The 14,002-nt window shown below is 40.6% G+C and overlaps 1 protein-coding gene across 1 annotated transcript; it reads left to right on the forward strand.

Moving 5' to 3' along the window:
- Positions 1–6,744: 6,744 nt before the first annotated feature.
- LOC148049056 (uncharacterized) lies at positions 6,745–13,635 on the forward strand. Its single transcript, XM_087703807.1, has 3 exons — positions 6,745–7,125; positions 10,799–10,918; positions 12,913–13,635. The coding sequence occupies exons 1-3, from the start codon at positions 6,801–6,803 to the stop codon at positions 13,140–13,142; spliced, it is 675 nt and encodes a 224-aa protein (XP_087559933.1). The 5' UTR covers positions 6,745–6,800; the 3' UTR covers positions 13,143–13,635.
- Positions 13,636–14,002: the final 367 nt, after the last annotated feature.

Raw genomic sequence — 14,002 nt, forward strand, 5'->3', positions numbered from 1 at the left:
AACGCAAAAGACAGGAGCTAAAGATCCTTGGAACAATTCCTTACATCTAGAGGACGTCTAGTTCAGGGAAAGAGGTGTCACCATCATGTTCCCTTGGCTCATTCAACGTTGTCTTCTAATACTTTGAGGAGATACATGGAACCCAGGAAGAAAAGAGACTTCCGTAGTCCACTTGGTGCATTTTCTAACTTTCCTCCTTCTTGGGTGCTCCTCACCACCTTAATTCCTCATCCTTTAGTGAGGACTCTCAAACATTACCTACAACCAGTCGAGTGCCTTCCTTTGGGAGAGAAGACACAGAGGGAGATCCTTTCATCCTTAACAGGACTGTGGCCAAGACGTTGTTGGAGGTGCCTTCAAAAATCTGGATCAGAAGATTGGGTAACTCAAAGACTGTCCCTACACACAGTTTTGGCACACTCACTCATGAGAAGTGAAATGTGTCACTGTGTATTGGTAGTAGTAATTGTGCAAAGTTACCCCAGTCAAGAAAGATCTGCAGATGTTATCGCGATGGCAGATGTTGGCAATTCATAGCCAGTTTATGATGGTTTGGTTGAGTAAACGGTGTAGCAAACACTAGACTTGAAAACCAACGAGGGACACAAGGTCTACACCAGGGTTAGGCATCTGTGACCCTTTAACCTCAGCATGGCTCAGGAATTCTGGGAGTTGAAGTCCACAGATCGTAATAGTTGCTCACCCGTAGCCAACATCTTGAGTGGTTAATTCCAGAGTGTCTTTCTGGAGCCATTAGAAGGTGGAAGAACACCAGTTCCTTGCAGAATTAATATTCTGGATCATCTGATGAGTAAAGATTGCTTATCTTCCCACAGAAATGATGACGGTGGGAATTCGAGGGTTAAAATGTTGGTTTCAATGCCAGAGACTAAAACATCGGTTTTACTTGTGGGCACACACACCCTATTTCTGTGTTGGCAAACCTATGGCACTGGTGCCAGAGGTGGCATGCAAAGCCAGCTGCTCTTCAGGTTTCCGCCACATGCATGCTGGCCAGCTGTTTTCATGGGCGACAGAAAATGGCCTGGAAAAACAGCCTGAAAACAGCCTGGAAAATGGCCCCTAAACAGCCAAAAAACAGACGGTTTTTTGGGCCATTTGCGGGCATTTTTTTGGCTGTTTTTGAGCCAAAAACAGCCTGAAAATGGCCTCGAAAACGGGCAAAAACATGCTGTTTTTCTAGCTGCTTTCAGGCTGTTTTTCAGTTCTTTTTGAGCCAAAAATATCCTGGAAAGGCCCCAAAAACGGACAAAAACAGGCCAGTTCTTGGGCTGTTTTCAGGCCGTTTTTTGGCCATTTTTTTGGCTCAAACAGTCTGAAAACAGCCCAAAAAACTTTGTAACACCCTCTCAAAGGAGCCTGAAAACCGCCAAAAAACAGGCACGCATGCGCCGGCTGGCTGGTCTTTGGGTTTGCGGCATTCCGGCGCGCGCACATGCACACATGTTCCATTTTGGGCACGTGATGCTGGAAAAGGTTCGCCATCCCTTTCCTATTTCAATTCAATTTCCTTAAACAATTCAGTCCTTGAGGTTGGTGCCACCGGTGATTAAAAGTATCCTTAAATCTAATCATTTCTAGAGTCCCCTTCAGGTTTATTGGATGTTTTTCTGAGAAGAAGGTAATTGGCGGCCATTAAAATAATATTTATTTTGTAAGAAATTGGGCTGATTATAAAAATGGAAAGAATTCGCTCCAGGATCAATTTGCTTACCTGGTAAAGCATAAGGGCCGTGGGGAGGGGGGAAAATCTACTTTTTCTAGTTCAGTGGCTGTCCAAGCCATCCTAGGAATGAATGCTGCTGGCTGGGGATTATGGGCCCTTGTATCCAAGACAGAAGGAGGTGTCCCTTTGGGAATAGCATGTTTTACGAGTTTTAAGTGCCAGCTTTGTGGGATTTTGGCTGAATGCACCAAGCGGCTAAGAGGTTTGCTCATTAAAATAAAATTTTGCACAGTTCAATATTTGAATACCTTATTTCTATCACTATGTGAAGGAAGCAGCGTGAAATGCTTCAGAGCATGGAATTTGCACTTTTACCCATAGAATGAATATGTCAGAATATTTTCGTATGAAATCGCAACTACAATAATTTCATCATCGTGTATATTGATTTCTGTTCTTGATGCAATGGGAATAACAAGAGAGAGAAGATTTTCTGTTGTAATATATGTCACGCATTCATGTAGGTGGACAGAAATTTGTTGCAATAATACTGTTTGCTGCTACTTTTTCCCAGATCCCAATTCTAGGGCCTTTATTTTATTTTATTTTATTTTACTTTACTATTTTATTTTACTTTACTATTTTATTTTACTTTACTATTTTATTTTACTTTACTATTTTATTTTACTTTATTATTTTATTTTACTTTACTATTTTATTTTACTTTATTATTTTATTTTACTTTACTATTTTATTTTACTTTATTATTTTATTTTACTTTACTATTTTATTTTATAATTTTTTTATAATTGTATAATTTTATTTTACTTATTTTATATTTTTATTATATTATATTTTATATTTTATATTTTTTATAATTTTATTTTATTTTACTTTATATATATAATTTTATTCTATTTTATTATTTTATTTTACGTTACTATTTTATTTTACTTATATATATAATTTTACTTTACTATATTTTTATTTTATTATTTGTTATTTTTTTATTATTTTTTATTATTATTTTTTTATTTTTTTATTTTATTATTTTTTTATTTTTTTATTTTTTTATTTTATTATTTTATTATTTTATTCTATTTTATTCTATTTTATTCTATTTTCTTTTATTCTTTTATTCTTTTATTCTTTTATTCTTTTATTCTTTTATTCTTTTATTCTTTTATTCTTTTATTCTTTTATTCTTTTATTCTTTTATTCTTTTATTCTTTTATTCTTTTATTCTTTTATTCTTTTATTCTTTTATTCTTTTATTCTTTTATTCTTTTATTCTTTTATTCTTTTATTCTTTTATTCTTTTATTCTTTTATTCTTTTATTCTTTTATTCTTTTATTCTTTTATTATTTTATTATTTTATTATTTTATTATTTTATTATTTTATTTTATTTTATTCTTTTATTATTTTATTATTTTATTATTTTATTTTATTTTATTCTTTTATTCTTTTATTATTATTCTTTTATTTTATTTTATTATTATTGTATTATTCTTTTATTTTATTTTATTCTTTTATTATGTTTTTTTAAGAAGTGCACTGACCCGGGAGAGTTTTTTGGGACTGTATCTTTCTTTTGGCTTGTTCCACAGAGGATCTATCTTTAAATGTATTTTCGGAGATCAATCGCAGGAGACAAAAGAGTTTTTCCTTGGATTATTCCGTTTTTGTAATGTTTTTTTTGCAACCGATTAAAATGGTGTTTGAAAAGATTCAGGTGGTTTGTTTTTTCTTGATGCAATGCAGCCTCTCGCCACACGAGGGCGTGCATCTTTGTAGCGTCTAAGGTTGTTCGGTCGCATTCACGGAGAAAGATGAAGATGGAGGACAAAAAATAGAAATCTGGTTCCTTTATCGGAGCCTGCAAGTGACTTGCGCTCTGCCTGTAAGCCACCTGGTTGTGTGAACATGCCCCTATTTGGTGGCAAGAAAGCCAGAAAAGGGAAGGGAAGGGAGGGAAGGAGGAAAAAGGGAGGGGAAGGAAGGGTGAGGGAGGTCTGGAATTTAAGAGAAAGGAAAGGGACAGAGGGGAAGTAAAAGGAAGGGAAGGAGGACTGGAATTTGAGAGGAAGGAAGGAAAGTAGGAAGAAGAAGGGAGGGGGGAAAAGGAAGGAAGGAAGATGGGAGGGAGGGAAGGAAGGATAGTTAAATGCTGAGAGGGAAAGAAAGGGAAGGAATGAGGAAGAAATGAAGAGGAATGGATGGAGGAAAAAAGGAAGCAAAAGGAAGGGAAAGAAGGGCGAGGGAGGTCTGGAATTTAAGAGAAAGGAAGGAAAGGGATGGGAAGGAAGGAAAAGGAGGGAAGGGAGGGAGGCCTGGGATTTGAGAGAAAGGAAGGAAAGTAGGAAGAAGGGAAGGAGGCAGAGGTGGGTTCCTACCAGTTCGCATCAGTTCGGTAGAACCGGTTCATCAAATTTTTGAAACCCACCACTGACAGACAGACAGACACACACACACACACACACTCACACAGAGAAAGAAAGGAAGAAATAAATAAAAAAAGAAAGAAAGTGAGAGATGAAAGAAAAAAAGAAAAAGGGACAGAGACAAAAGGAAGGAAAGAGAGAGAGAGAGAACACATGGCCAGCAAGCCACTCCCACACCCACAGAGTAGGTTTGAAAATTTTTTGAAACCCACCATTGGAGGGAGGAAAAGGAAGGAAGGAAGATGGGAAGGGAGGGAAGTAAGGAAAGAAATGGTGAGAAGGAAGGGAAGGAACAAGAGGAAGAAAGGAAGAGGGAGGGAGCAAGGAAGAAAAACAGGAGGAAAGGGTGAGGGAGGTCTGGAATTTAAGAAAGGAAGGGAGAAAAGGAATGGAGAGGAAATGGAAGGAAGGAAAGTAAAAGAAAGGGAGGGAGGTCAAGTTTGAGAGGAAGGAAAGAAAGAGGAAAGGAGGGGAAGGGAGGAAAGGAAGGAAAATGAGGGAAGGAAAGGGAAGGAACAACAGGAAGAAAGGGAGGGAGGAAGGAAGAAAAACAGGAGGAAAGGGTGAGGGAGGTCTGGAATTTAAGAAAGGAAGGGAGAAAAGGAGGAAATGGAAGGAAGGGAGGGAGATTGAGTTTGAGAGGAAGGAAAGGAGGGGAAGGAAGGGAGAGGAAAGGAAGGAAGGATAATAATGAGGGAAGGAACGGGAAGAAACAACAGGAAGAAAGGGAGGAAGTAAGGAAGGAAAAGAAGAGGATGAGGGAGGTCTGGAATTTAAGAGGAAGGAAGGAAGAGGGAAGGAAGGTCAGACTGGCGTTTGAGAGGAAGGAAGGAAAGAGGGTTCAAGGGAGGGAGGTTGAGCTTAAGAGGTAGGAAGGGAGGGGGGAAAGAGGGAGGAAGGAGGGAGGGAAAGTGGAAGAAGGAAGAGGGAAGAAAGAAAAGGAACAAAGGAAGGGGAAAGAAGAGAAAACTACAGAAAATAACAAAGCAAGTAGAGGATATATAATGTTACGAAAAGTACCAACCCTTGATTTACAACCATTCATTTTGTGACTGAAGTTGCAACGCTTCTCGCACTTACAACTGTCCCCCGCAATTCCACAGTTGCACAATCAGGCTTCAGAAGCTTTACATGTATTTATGGTAGAGCAATTTTGCTGATGGTGAGGTAATTCCCAGGACTTCACGTTCTGGAAGGAGCCTGCTCAAATGTCCAGGAGTAGAAATTCAACTCCGATGCTCCCCAGAAGGAGTTCAGGACATGCTGTAATTCTTAATTGTATGGTGGATTTAATCTGCTCAGAAGTGTGTCGAATCGTCCCTTCTTCCTCCGTGTCACTGCACAATTACAAGGAGGAGATGAATGGCAACCTTCCAGGGTGTGAACTACTCCTTATCCGGAGGGAATGCAATTCTACCAACTCAATACAATGTGAATCTTTTCTCTCTCTGTCTCTCTTTCTCTGTCTCTGTCTCTTTCTCTCTCTCTGTCTCTCTTTCTCTCTGACTCTCTCTCTCTCTTTCTCTGTCTGTCTGTCTCTCTCTGTCTTTGTCTCTTTCTGCCTGTCTCAGTCTCTCTGTCTCTTTCTCTCTCTCTGTCTCTGACTCTCTGTTTCTCTGTCTCTCTCTTTCTCTCTGTCTTTCTCTGTCTCTCTCTTTCTGTCTGTCTCTCTCTTTCTGTCTCTTTATCTCTCTCCCTGTCTCTGATTCTCTCTCTCTTTCTCTCTGTCTCTGTCTGTCTCTCTGTCTCTTTTTCTCTCTTTCTCTCTCTCTGTCTCTTTCTGTCTCTGTGTGTCTTTCCCTCCCTCCCTCTCTGTCTCTGTCTCCCTCCCTCCCTCCCCTCTCTCTCTGTCTTTGTCTGTCTGTCTGTCTATAGAGCCGAGGTGGCGCAGTGGTTAGGGTGCAGTACTGCAGGCCACTTCAGCTGACTGTTATCTGCAGTTCAGCGGTTCTAAACTCACCGGCTCAAGGTTGACTCAGCCTTCTATCCTTCCGAGGTGGGTGAAATGAGGACCCCGATTGTTGTTGGGGGTGATATGCTGACTCTGTAAACTGCTTAGAGAGGGCTGAAAGCCCTATGAAGCGGTATATAAGTCTAACTGCTATTGCTATTGCCTGTCTCTATCTATCTATCTATCTATCTATCTATCTATCTATCTATCTATCTATCTATCTATCTATCTATCTATCTATCTATCTATCTACCTACCTACCTACCTACCTACCTACCTACCTACCTACCTACCTACCTACCTACCTACCATCTATCTATCTATCTATCTATCTATCTATCTATCTATCTATCTATCTATCTATCTATCTATCTATCTATCTATCTCTATCTCAAGGAATGGATTGTTATTAAATGAATGATTGCAAGTTGAGAGCTACCTGTATTCATGGTGCCCTGGAACCATCCAGATAATCCTTCTTAGTTACTTCAAAAGATCCTTGATGAACAAGACATACCTAGCCTGTATCTTCTCTATATCTTCTCTGTGTCCTCAACACTTACACATAAATCAAGACGGATTACATTGGCCAGGCTTTCGGGATAATCAGTTTAGTAGATCCTGCATCATGAGCAGCATTCACGTTGCCAGGAACGTGAGGGCCTCTGAGCCAAGTGTCTTGCAAATCCAGTGATCTTCAGGTGATCTTCAGCCAGCCAATGACTTTCCCTAGGTGGCAAGGGAAAGAGGAGGAGGACCTTTTGATGGTGGAGAAAGTGTCCGTGACATGTTTTACCACACCTATTTTCCGGTGGCAGCCATTGATTTTCTCAGTTGTACCTCCCAAAGGGGAAGGCCAGGCGACTCACCCACAGGCGTGTATATCATTGTTCACCAACATCCCAGTTCCTTTGGAGAAGGTAAGTCCACGGCTTCATCAGGTCCTCCAAGGTTCAGTTGAGGGTGTCAAGGAAGAAAGAGAACCTCCAGTCATGAAGATCTACCTTGTCGTTCTTGGCCTGCTGCTTCTGCTTAAAAACGAAGGTAAGCCCGCAGTACTGGATCAACACAGATTGATTGCCAAAGCTGGCTTCAGGCACCGGCAAAGTTACACGACTCTAGTTTTGATCTGTTCATTGACCTATTTTATTTGAATCATTATGTATTGGGAGAGGGAGAACATGTCAAGAGTTAGTTCCAGTTCTACCAGTTGTTCAGTTGCTAAGTCATAGGCAACTCTTTGCGACCGCATTGGAGCAGAGCATGTCAGGACCTCACGTCCTCCACTGGTTCTCAGAGTTTGCCCCAAATTCATGTTCCTTGCGTTGATGACACTAGCTAACCATCCCCCCCTCTGCCGTCTCCCTGCTCCTTCGGCCTTCCCTCTTACCCAACGTCAGGAAATGTCTTCTCCAGGGACTCCTCTCTCTCTCTCTCCCATTTGGGGGCCAAAGGATTTGAGCTTCAGCATCTGTCCTTCCAAGGAACAGTCAAGATGGATTTCTTTTAGGATCGATTGATTGGGCCTCATGGCAGTCCAAGTTGAAGAATCTCAAGAATCTTCTCAAACGTCAAGGCAATCATTTATTGATTTATTGAATTTATATTGCTGCCTATTTGCCCATGGCGACTTGAGTTGGCTCACAGAATATAAAACCTCATTTAAAACAATGACACTAATAAAAATAATCAAATAAATTATAGTATAGTGTAGTGTAGTGTATTATAGTATAGTATAAATTGATATAATATAATATAATATAATATAATATAATATAATATAATATAATATAATATAATATAATATAATATATCTTATATCTTATATCTTATATCTTATATCTTATATCTATCTTATATCTTATATCTTATATCTTATATCATATCTTATATCTTATATTAATATATACATTAAGATAAATTAATATAAATTAAGATAATATACTATACTATACTATACTATAATATAATATAAATTAATATTATACATTAATATAATATAATATACATTAATATACATTAGTATAGTATAGTTAGTATAGTATAGTATAGTATAGTATAGTATAGTATAGTATAGTATAGTATAGTATAGTATAGATTAATATAAATTAATATAATGTAATTTAATGTAATGTAATGTAAATAATTTAAAATAATATAATATAATAATATAATATTAATATATATAATATTATATTATAAATATAACATAGTAATGTAACATAACAATATGATACAATACCATACAATATAATATAATCACCCCCTACCCACGCCCTGGTGCAGTGGTGGGTTTCAAAAACTTTAAGAACCTATTCTGTAGCTGTGGCCTATTTTGTGGGAGTGGCTTGTCAGTCATGTGACCAGGTGGGAGTGGCTTGTCAGTCATGTGACTGGGTGGGCGTGGCCAACTTGTAAAATGTGGTGAAACTCACTTAACAACGCTCTTGCTTAGCAACCAAAATGTTGGCTCAGAAACTGGCATTTGAAGCATGCAAGTCTTAAAGCTGTCAAGTTACAAGACTCTTGCACCCCTAACCCTTTAGGAAAAAAACTCCCAGGAGTGTGGACAGTTTTAAGACTTGTGGACTTCAACTTCCTAGTTCGAAAGCACGTTAAAAAATGCAAGTAGAAAAATAGGAACCACTTTTGGTGGGAAGGGAACAGCGTTCCGTGCGCCTTCGGCATTTAGTCATGCCAGCCACATGACCACGGAGACGTTTTTGGACAGCTCTAGCTCTTCGGCTTAGAAATGGAGATGAGCACCGCCCCCTAGAGCCGGAAACGGCTAGCACACATGTGCAGGGCAACATTTACTTTTACCTTAATACCCTGTGTCCTGGAGAAATGGAAGATTGAAGGTGAAAATTTAATAGAAACAAAGAAGATGAAGCAGCAGGAAGTACAAGTAAGCTGAAAATATAGACCAAGAAAGAAGAGAAAGAAAAACAAGAGACAAAATTGTGAGGACAACATCTGAGGCAGGCTGCAGAACTAAGGTAGGGACGTAGAGTAGGGTATAAGTACCGTATTTTTCGGACTAGAAGACACACCGGTGTATAAGATACACCAAGATTTCGAAGAGGTAAGTAAGAAAAAATGTTTTTGCCTTCCCTGAGCCCCCAACAGCATTCTGCAGGCTTCAGCGGGGCTGGGGGAAAGCAAAAATGCCCCCGTTTTTGCCGTGGGAGCATTTTTGCCTTGATCCAGCCCTGTTGAAGCCTGCAGAGTGCTCCTGGGGGCTCAGGGAAGGCAAAAAAAGCCTTTGTTTTTGTAAAAAATGGCCCATTTTTCGCAAAAATGGGGCGTGGGGAAGGGCTTCAGGAGGCCAAAAATGGCTGTATTCAGTTTATAAGACGCACCAACATTTCCCCGTTTTTTTAGGGTGGGAAAGGTGCATCTTATACTCCGAAAAATAGGATAAATAGCAAAAGTCAATTTAAAAAAATGCAGCTTTACTTGGAACAGCTTACATCCTGCGATGATACCTTTCTGTCCATGAAATATCCATATGGTAAGGCCACACTTGGAATCCTGCATTCAGTTTTGGTGGCGACGATGTAGAAAAGATGTGGAGACTCTAGAAAGAGTGCAGAGAAGAGCAACAAAGAGGATTAGGGGACTGGAGGCTGAAACATATGAAGAACGGTTGCGGGAACTGGGTAGGTCTAGTTAAATGGAAAGAAGGACTAGGGGAGACATGATAGGAGTCTTCCAATATCTCAGCGGCTGCCACAAAGAGGGAGTCAATCTATTCTCCAAGGTGCCCGAGGGTAGAACAAGAAGAATGGGTGGAAACTAATCAAGGAGAGAAGCAACTTAGAACTGAGGAGAAATTTCCTAACAGTGAGAACAATTAATCAGTGGAACAGAAGTTGCCTCAAGAAGTTGTGAATGCTCCAGCACTGGAAGTCTTTAAGAAGATGTTGGATAGCCATTTGTCTGAAGTGGTGTAGGGTTTCCTGCCTAGGCAGGGGGTTGGACTAGAAGACCTCCAGGTTCCCTCCCAACTCTGCTATTCTATTCTATATCTGCCTCTCCCAAGTCCTCAGGAAGGGCTTGGTATGTGGACAAAAGTGCCAAATCTAGTCTGAACATCTGGCTGACTCTACAACCCACCAATAAATATATAATGATAGACGGGGTGATGTTATTATCATGACTCAGTATAATAGCCTTATCTTGAACCTTTTCAGCTTTTGCTTGCTGGTCTAAGATCAAAGTCAACACTTTATATTTTTGTTGTACTTTAAAGGAGGATCAGCAGTTAAAGATGCCGAGCTTGCCAGCTGGAAAGCTGATAGGCTGCGTTTGAGACCTATATAGCAATAGCAATAGCAGTTAGACTTATATACCGCTTCATAGGGCTTTCCGCCCTCTCTAAGCGGTTTACAGAGTCAGCATATCGCCCCCACAGTCTGGGTCCTCATTTCACCCACCTCGGAAGGATGGAAGGCTGAGTCAACCTTGAGCCGGTGAGATTTGAACCGCCGAACTGCAGATAACAGTCAGCTGAAGTGGCCTGCAGTACTGCACCCTAACCACTGCGCCACCTCGACCTGAGATGAAAAGGTTCAAGATAAGGCTGTTATACTCAGTTGGGGATTCAGAGGCCAAAACACATCTGGAAATGTTGGGCATGGGTATTTGCCAGATGTCGCTTTCCGGAGCTGAAACATTCTTTCCTTGTTCCCTCCTTCCTTCTTGCCTCCTGCAGTTTCCCCGCTGACCTGCTTCACCTGTGAAAACCAGTCCAGCAACCTGCGGTGCCTCCGTTTCAGAGAGTGCAGCGAGCAAGAAGTGTTCTGCGTGACGGCCGTGGCCTCGTATAAATTTGGTATGCTAAATAGCTTGAAATAGATCTATACTAGTCTCCCTTTATTTATTTATCAGCACAAATATAACATATAGATAGATAGATAGATAGATAGATAGATAGATAGATAGATAGATAGATAGAGATAGAGATAGAGATAGAGATAGAGATAGAGATAGAGATAGAGATGGATGGGGATGTGAATATGGATATAGATAGACAGACAGACAGACAGACAGAGACACACACACAGAAAGAGAGACACACACACAAGAGAAAGATTGAGTGAGTGAGAGAGAAAGAGAGAGACAGAGAGACAGACACACAGAGGGAGACAGAGAGAAAAACAGAGAGAGAGAGAGAGAAAGAAAGAGACAGAGAGATACCGAGAAAGAGAGAGAGAAACAGAGAGATAGAAAGAGAGACACACAGAGAGAGAAACACAAAGGAAGAGACACACAGGCACACAGAGAGACAGGCAGACACAGAGAGACAGAGAGGAACAGAGAGAGAGAGAGAGAGAGAGAGAGAGTGAGAGAGAGAAAAAGATAGAGACAGTCACACACACACACACACAGAAAAACAGAGATAGAAAGAAAGAGGGATAGTGACACAGAGAGAGACCCAGAGATAGAGATAGAGATAGATAGATACATACATAGATAGAGAGAGAGAGAGAAAAGAGAGAGACCCAGATTATAGGGATCCAAGGCAGAAGAAGATACTAGACAGATTGGAAAAGCTGCGAGGTCCCTTCCAGCCCTATGTTCCATGTAGAGCACCAATAGAATAACAGAATAACTGAGTTGTTCCAGTTCTCCTTCTCAAGCAGGAGACCCTATGCCACTCCAGACAAATGGCTATCTAATCTCTTCTTGAAAACATCTAGTGGTGGAACATCCACAACTTCTGGAGGCAAGCTGATCCACTGGTTAATTGTCCTTACAGTCAGGAAATTTCTCCTTAGTTCTAGGTTGCTTCTCTCTGTGATAAGTTTCCATCCGTTGCTTCTTGTCCTGCCTTCGGGGCTTTGGACAGTAGGCTGACCTCATCTTCTCCATGACAGCCCCTCAAAAGATAGTCCCTCCAAGTGAGGCCACTTGGAAGTTCATCTGTATCCTCAGGGTCACCTGAGTGGTGCAAATACGTGTGGAACCTTCTTGGAATTGCTGAAAGGATCTGTGTTGTGGATAGATGATATTGTATCCCTCCCCCTTTGTTGAGAGAGGGCTGTTCAGTTTGGACATAGATGTCCTCTTTCACCCCTCTTTCAAACCAGGTGACCCCCCGAGGGCACAAAAAAACCCACCAGGTGCCTCAACGGCCCTCTAAAAGGATGCAAATGACCAGCTGTCTGCAAGGAGTATAAAACCTTCCATTCCCCACCATCCAGTCAGAGCTGAAGAAGCTTCTTGGATGAGAATCTTCTTGGATAAACGAAACACTCCCAGTTATTTTCATCATTCTTCATAGGATAGTTGGGTTCTCCAAACACATCCCTAACTAGTCCTCCCCTGATCCCCTCTTCTTTGTGGCAGCCCCTCAAATATTAGAAGACGGCTATCATGTCACCACTAGTCCTAAGGAAAAGAAGGACTAGGGGTAACATGACAGCAGTCTTCCAATATTTGAGGGGCTGCCACAAAGAAGAGGGAGTCAAACTATTCTCCAACAACAAGAAGTAATGGGTGCAAACTAATCAAGGAGAGAAGCAACTTGGAATTAAGGAGAAACTTTCTAACAGCCACAACAATCAACCAGTGGAATAGCAGTTGCCTCCAGAAGTTGTGAATGCTTCAACAATGGAGGTTTTCAGGAAAAGGTTGGACAACTATTTGTCTGAAAGGGTATAGGGTTTCCTGCTTGAGCAAGGGGTTGGAGTAGAAGACCTCCAAAGTCCCTTCTACCTCTGTTTATTGTCTTCAAATTGGGTGGAATTGCTGTCAATAAAATCAATCCCTGTAGTTGCGTTGAAGCATTTGTACTCAAGATATATCAATTTATCTCACGCTCAGCTTCTTCCTTGTGTCCTTCAGGTGTGATGACTGTCAAAAAGAGAATCACCAAGAGATGCTCAGCCTTTTGCCCAGATCTTCAGATGGTGTTGGGCTTTGCTTCATTTGGGAGCTCTTGCTGCCAGCAATCCTGGTGTAATATTTGGGGATCTCTAGGGGAGAGGAATGCCACTCAATTATCGGAATTGCCAACCATTGTCCTGTCCAAATCTTCTGATGACAGAAGTTGAAGAAGAGTAAGAAGTTACCAACGAAGGCTTCTTGGCTTTCATCTCTTCGCAGGGGTTCCAGGAGTGGGATGCAGGTTGAAGAGATGGAGCCAAATCTCCTGAGCTTATGCAGAACATCTCCAGAACAAGTCCCGTCTCCTCATTTTGTAATTTGTAATTTTTATAAATAGGCAAATGTTGTGAGAGTTACGTAGTAGATTTACCTTTGTCTAATCTCTCCACTTTGTGACATCCCATGTCCAAAATGGTCTACCATAGCTACCAGTTATGAAGTTATGAAATCTTGCATCAAAAAATATTCTATGGTAGTTTCTCCCACTCATTGAAGCTCTGAAATTTGGGGGGTCTCACATCCAAAACGATCTACAATTTCTTCTCCCACTCAAACAGGTTATGAAATTTAGGGTCCCATGTCAAAACGGATCTAGGATAACTTCTCCCATTCAAGGAAGCTCTGAATTTTTTTTACAATGAAAAGTTGAAAAAAACTCTCTTTTTAACTATCACTCCTCTACCAATTATTCCCATCCCAAATACCAGCCCCCCTCCCCATTTCTATGGCAGCCGAAAGCAAATAGCAAAGCAGAGGCTGACATCCGGCCCTCCGTCAGAAAGAGATGTCATCCCTGCAAGAAAATAAAAACACAATACAATATACAATATAAGTATGCACATGTCAAATAACATTAAGGCTTATCAGGGTACATGGCGTAGAACTTCTGCAAAAATCTGGGAGCTCTAACATGATATTTGTCGGCCCATTCAGCATGGGAAGGGGGAAAATGTTTCCAGGAGACCAGATACTGAATGCGACCTCTATGTTTCCTGGAATCCAAGATATCTTTAACTTCAAAATGTTG

Source organism: Thamnophis sirtalis, unplaced genomic scaffold (assembly GCF_051295495.1).
Source record: "Thamnophis sirtalis isolate CommonGarterSnake01/CBP01778 unplaced genomic scaffold, rThaSir2_p1.2 scaffold_2, whole genome shotgun sequence".
Classification (NCBI taxonomy): Eukaryota; Metazoa; Chordata; class Lepidosauria; order Squamata; family Natricidae; genus Thamnophis; species Thamnophis sirtalis.

What these genes read in the sequence shown, in the direction of transcription:
- LOC148049056 (XM_087703807.1), top strand. Translation starts at nt 6,801, where the DNA reads ATGACTTTCCCTAGGTGGCAAGGGAAAGAGGAGGAGGACCTTTTGATG. An exon ending in GCTTCTGCTTAAAAACGAAG is followed by an intron (nt 7,126 to 10,798) that starts GTAAGCCCGCAG and finishes TGCCTCCTGCAG; the next exon opens with TTTCCCCGCTGACCTGCTTC. An exon ending in CGTGGCCTCGTATAAATTTG is followed by an intron (nt 10,919 to 12,912) that starts GTATGCTAAATA and finishes TCTCACGCTCAG; the next exon opens with CTTCTTCCTTGTGTCCTTCA.